At 40.3% G+C, this 4813-nt stretch overlaps 1 protein-coding gene across 1 annotated transcript; it reads left to right on the top strand.

The window, feature by feature from the left end:
• The first annotated feature begins 1761 nt into the window (after positions 1-1761).
• On the top strand, positions 1762-2110 carry LOC115867856 (large ribosomal subunit protein eL39). The gene has a single exon (XM_030884261.2). It carries the CDS (start codon positions 1807-1809, stop codon positions 1960-1962), a length of 156 nt encoding a protein of 51 aa, XP_030740121.1. The 5' UTR covers positions 1762-1806; the 3' UTR covers positions 1963-2110.
• Positions 2111-4813: the final 2703 nt, after the last annotated feature.

Raw genomic sequence — 4813 nt, 5'->3', positions numbered from 1 at the left:
TGCCTTCATGGTCACATGGCATTCTCCCTGATTGTCTCTTCATGTGGTCATTTTCTCATAAGGACATAGGTCATATTGGATTAGGGGTCCACTCTACTCCTGCAGGACTTCATCATAACGAATTACATCTGCAACGATGCTATTCCCAAACAAGGTCACATTCTGACGTATGTGTTGGACTTCAACATACGTTTTCTAAGGGGACACAATTTAACCTCTAACAGGTTCCCAAAAAGGTATGAACGACAGGTTTAGAAGTTCCTGTAGTATAAAACAAAGGCCTGGAAAGGTTATTTGACTGAACTAAGGAAGATTTGGAACACCAGGCTTAGGAGCTTGGCTTTTACTTAGCAGAGGGGAGTAAAGAAAGGTCTCGGAGCAGGCGGCAGTGTGACCACCTGTGTGATGGACTACCTGTGTGACTGACTACCTATGAGACCCAGGATTTTGAGTCATTTGTTGCTTTTTATGTTTTAGTACCAGTGGAATGAACCCCTTCTTTCTTCAGTGCATAATCCCTAACTGTCTAGGTCTCAGCCCAACCACATAGTTGAAGCCTGGAAAAGCCTTCAAAATGAATAGCACAGAGTTTGGCATAGTTCAGAAATAAGACCGCCACTTGGCAACCAAGTCAGCCTTAATTGCCTCATAGTCAAATGAAGATAATCAGAGTACCTATCTCATAATATATATCATATATATGTGTGTGTGTGTGTGTATATATATATATATATATGTGTGTGTGTATATATATATAAGAAGAATGCCTGGCAAAGTAAGAGCTTAACAAATGTTCACAATTATTATGCAAAGATGAACTGTTCATTTGGCGAAGAAGGGCAGGAAAAGCAATTATTATTAGTGGTGGTTGTTAGACTTTAGATCCTGGAACTACTGCCCCTTCCTTCTCCCTTCCAGGAATAAGTCTCCCACATCTGCACAGCACTTTTCAGTTTTCGAAGTACTCTGTCATTCATTCTCCTTCTGTGTAATCCTCTTGACAATCTTGTGAGGCAATCAGGGCTTTCATTATTGTCTCCATTTTGCAGATGAGAAACTGAGACGCAAATGGAGTAAATCACCTGCTTTCAACATTTTTTCTTCTGGAACATTTTGAGAGATGATGCTTTCAGGTGGACACACTCCCCAATGTAATTCCTGCCATATCTTCATCTCTTTCTCTACCTTTGGAAAGTATTTGATGTTACACAGCCTTTAAGAAAGGTAAGAAGAGCTATATGCAATTGATGTGGAACTATATCTTTGATATATTGTTGATGAAAATAAATCAGATTGCAAATTTACTATTTATAGTAATATTCTATGTATGTTTACACATGCCTAAAGCTGTCAGAAAGGCCACATAGGAAACCGTTCATAGTGGTTAACCCTGGAATTGAGGAGTGAGACGTGGCAGAATGGATGGAGGGAGCATTCACTTTTACTTTACACGATTTGTAAATAATCATGTATTATTTTTATAATGAAAACCTTATTCAGTTTTGAAAATAAAGCATGCAGTATGCAAGCAGCATTATTATATGCATACCTTGAAACTGCTCTGATTTTCTTCAAGGAAATCATTCATGAACATGCATAGAATATCTCTGGAAGGGTATTTACGAAGCTGATGACAATGGTTGCCTCTCAAGAGAGAGAATGGGGGACTGGTGTTCGGACTCAAGGATGAGAGGAAAATGGACCTTTCACTGTATACTCTTTTATAAGATTTAATTTGTTTTTAATCAAGTGCATCCTCTTTTCTCTTGTCCTCCATTCTATCTGCGGCTGGATTTGATCATCGCCATGTCTTCTCACAAGACTTTCAGGATCAAGCGATTTCTGGCTAAGAAACAAAAGCAGAATCGTCCCATTCCCCAATGGATTCGAATGAAAACTGGTAATAAAATCAGGTACAACTCTAAGAGAAGACATTGGAGAAGAACCAAGCTGGGTCTATAATGAGCCTCACATATGAATTCACACACATTATCAGAACATCACTAGTGTCTGGAACAGCTGCCTGTGTTTGATGCTCTCTCCTCTTGAGCTTTCCTCATCACTGCTCACTGTGTAGCTCTGTAATAAACATGTGAACCTTTTGTTGGAACTGTTATTGTATTATTCTGGTTTGTGATGATGTACTGAATAAATACTCCTCCTATCAGATGTAAAAAAAAAAAAAAAAATCAAGTGCATGTATTATGAATTCAAATAAATTGAGAGAAAATTCCTAAAAGCTTCAGTGATTTATAATTACCAATGAATAATTTGTAACTCACCTCATGACTGATTACAACACACCAGTGCTTCCCACTGTATTAGATACTAAGCAGAGTGCTAAGATCCAAACTCAGGACTTCTGACTCCAAGTCTGAGGCTTTTTATACTACATTATTGCCCAATGCGGTTGCTTCAAGGGCTGCACCCTCTCATCCCCAAAACCCCTCAGGCCTACCCCCCAGGCTCAACAAACCATGGCAGTAACATCACAATTGTCATGGCAGAAAAGTCAGGACTGTGGAATTAACTCCCAGCTAGTCTTTAACCAACCACACTTCTGTATTGTTTCTTTTTTTCACATTGAGATATAACTTACATGTGGTAAAGTGTACAAATGTTCATCTCAGTGAATTTTTATATATGTTCACCTGTGTAATCACCATCCAGTTCAAAATATATACCATACCATCTTTCCAGAAGGCTTCTTCAGGCATCTCCTGCACATACCACCCCCTAAATATAACCCCTATTCTGGCTCCTAGCCACCGCAGATTAATTTTGCCTGTTTTTTTTTTTTTAATTTTGCCTGTTTTTGAACTTCACATAAATGGACTCATAAAATATCTACTCTTTGGTGTCTGTCTTCTTTTGCTTAACGCTATATTGTGAGACTTATCCATGTTGTATGTAACAGTTGTTTGTTCATTCCAGGAGTGGAAGTGCTGAACCACAGGGTATATGCACACTTAGCTTTATATATACTGCCAAACAGTTGTTCAATATTGTTGTACAATTTATCCTCCTACCCGTAATACAAGAAAGTTTCAGATGCTCCGCATTCTCACCCACACTTGGTACTGTAAGTCTTTTTAATTTAAGCCATTTTGATGGGGGTCGCAACTCAATCTTGATCCCCCCTGACACACCTCGGTTCTCTGGTTCCCCATCTGCTCAGTGTTCTGGTCTAACAGCCCCTGAATGGATGTTTCCTACTCCTGATCAATGCTTCCTGCTCTTCTTTCCTGGAAGAGAGCCCTATCCTGCTATAAACCCAGCTATGGATTGAACTGTAGCGCTCACCACAAACAAATCTGATTTCTGCTGCAGGCTGAGACCTGATTCCAGTACGGACTGAGCCCTAATACTGATCACAGACAGGTCTCTTTCCTAATCACAGACTACATTCATAGCCCACCACAGACTGAGCCCTACTCACAGCTACCCGGTGAACCCTGACACCAACCACAGTCTGAGCCATGACCCCAGTAGTAGACCAAGCTCTAATGCTAGACGTAGCCCGAGCCCTGAACCTACTTACAAACTAACCTGAGCCAAACTCAGACTGATAAATACAAATGGATCAAGCACAGTGTTAGAACTTACAGTTGACATTTGAACAACACAGGTTAGAACTGCAAGGATCTTCTTACATGTGCATTTTTTTCTCAAATACCATAAAATCCACTGTTGAATCAGCGGTTAGTTGAATCCGTGGACGTGGAACCGCAGATATGAAATACAGTAATTGGGATATGAAGGAACTCCAGGTGAGGAGCGCAGACTATAAGTTATAGAGGGATTTTCAACCGTGCGGTGGGTGGGCACCGCTAACTCCCACGTTGTTCCAGGGTCAACTTTATTAGAGAAAGAGAAATTACAAGAATAAAGTGCACTGTGAAGTGAATTACAATCTCTACGGTCTCTTCTTGGTTCACTTCAAATTTTAACTGGAACTAAATTTTGCTAAGTTAGGGAAAAAGACTATAATCAACCCCACCCTGACATGTTGTAAAGAACAGGCTGGAGGCGGGGGAGTGTGGCTCAAGGAAGCCTAAAGCTGAGCTAGCCCTGCAGATGGTGGTGGAAAGACAGGCAACCTTCTTCCTGTCCTCACAAGATGGCAGGTTTATTTTAAGGGTGTTTTTAACAGCTTAAAAAGAATGGATTCAGAGAGCACTGGGGGAAGCCTCTGATTTTTGGGCTTCTGCCATCGTGCCTTTTTTTTTTTTTAAAAAAAAACAATGGTATTTGACTCCTAGTGAGATTTGTTCCTTCGTTACATTCTGATCATATTGCTTTTTACATCCCTCTCCCTGCAGTGGCTGTTGGAAAGGAAAAAGGAACCAGAGCTTTCAAGAATGAATGCTTAGAGGTTCTGTTTGCCGTTTGTCTGCTAATCAGCAGCAAGCTAAGAACACAATTTTCACTTTTTCTCATGCCCTTGAGAAAAATCTTGATTTCACCCATAATGCTAGGAGAAGTACCCTGAATGGACTGTATTCTGTGAAGGACAGGTGACGAGTCTGCCGTGCAAAGTCGACCTTCACAAACGTTTTCTCTCCTGGACAAAAATACTAATTGGTTTGAGATTTATGATTTTCTACACATTAACTGGGTAAGGAGCCATGTGCTATTATGGACAGGCACTGGGCTGGGAGTCAGGAGACCTGAGCATTTCTGCCACCATTTGTGACCTGGTGCAAATCCCTTTCTCTCTTTAAGCTTCCTCTCACCATCTATAATAATAAAGTTCAAGTGTAGCTGTTCATAATATCTTTTACATACTTTATCTGATTTAATCCTTACAACA

This window comes from Globicephala melas, chromosome 6 (assembly GCF_963455315.2).
Source record: "Globicephala melas chromosome 6, mGloMel1.2, whole genome shotgun sequence".
Taxonomy (NCBI): domain Eukaryota; kingdom Metazoa; phylum Chordata; class Mammalia; order Artiodactyla; family Delphinidae; genus Globicephala; species Globicephala melas.
The sequence above is the reverse complement of the archived record's forward strand: the minus strand, read 5'-3'. Positions and strand labels throughout refer to the sequence as shown.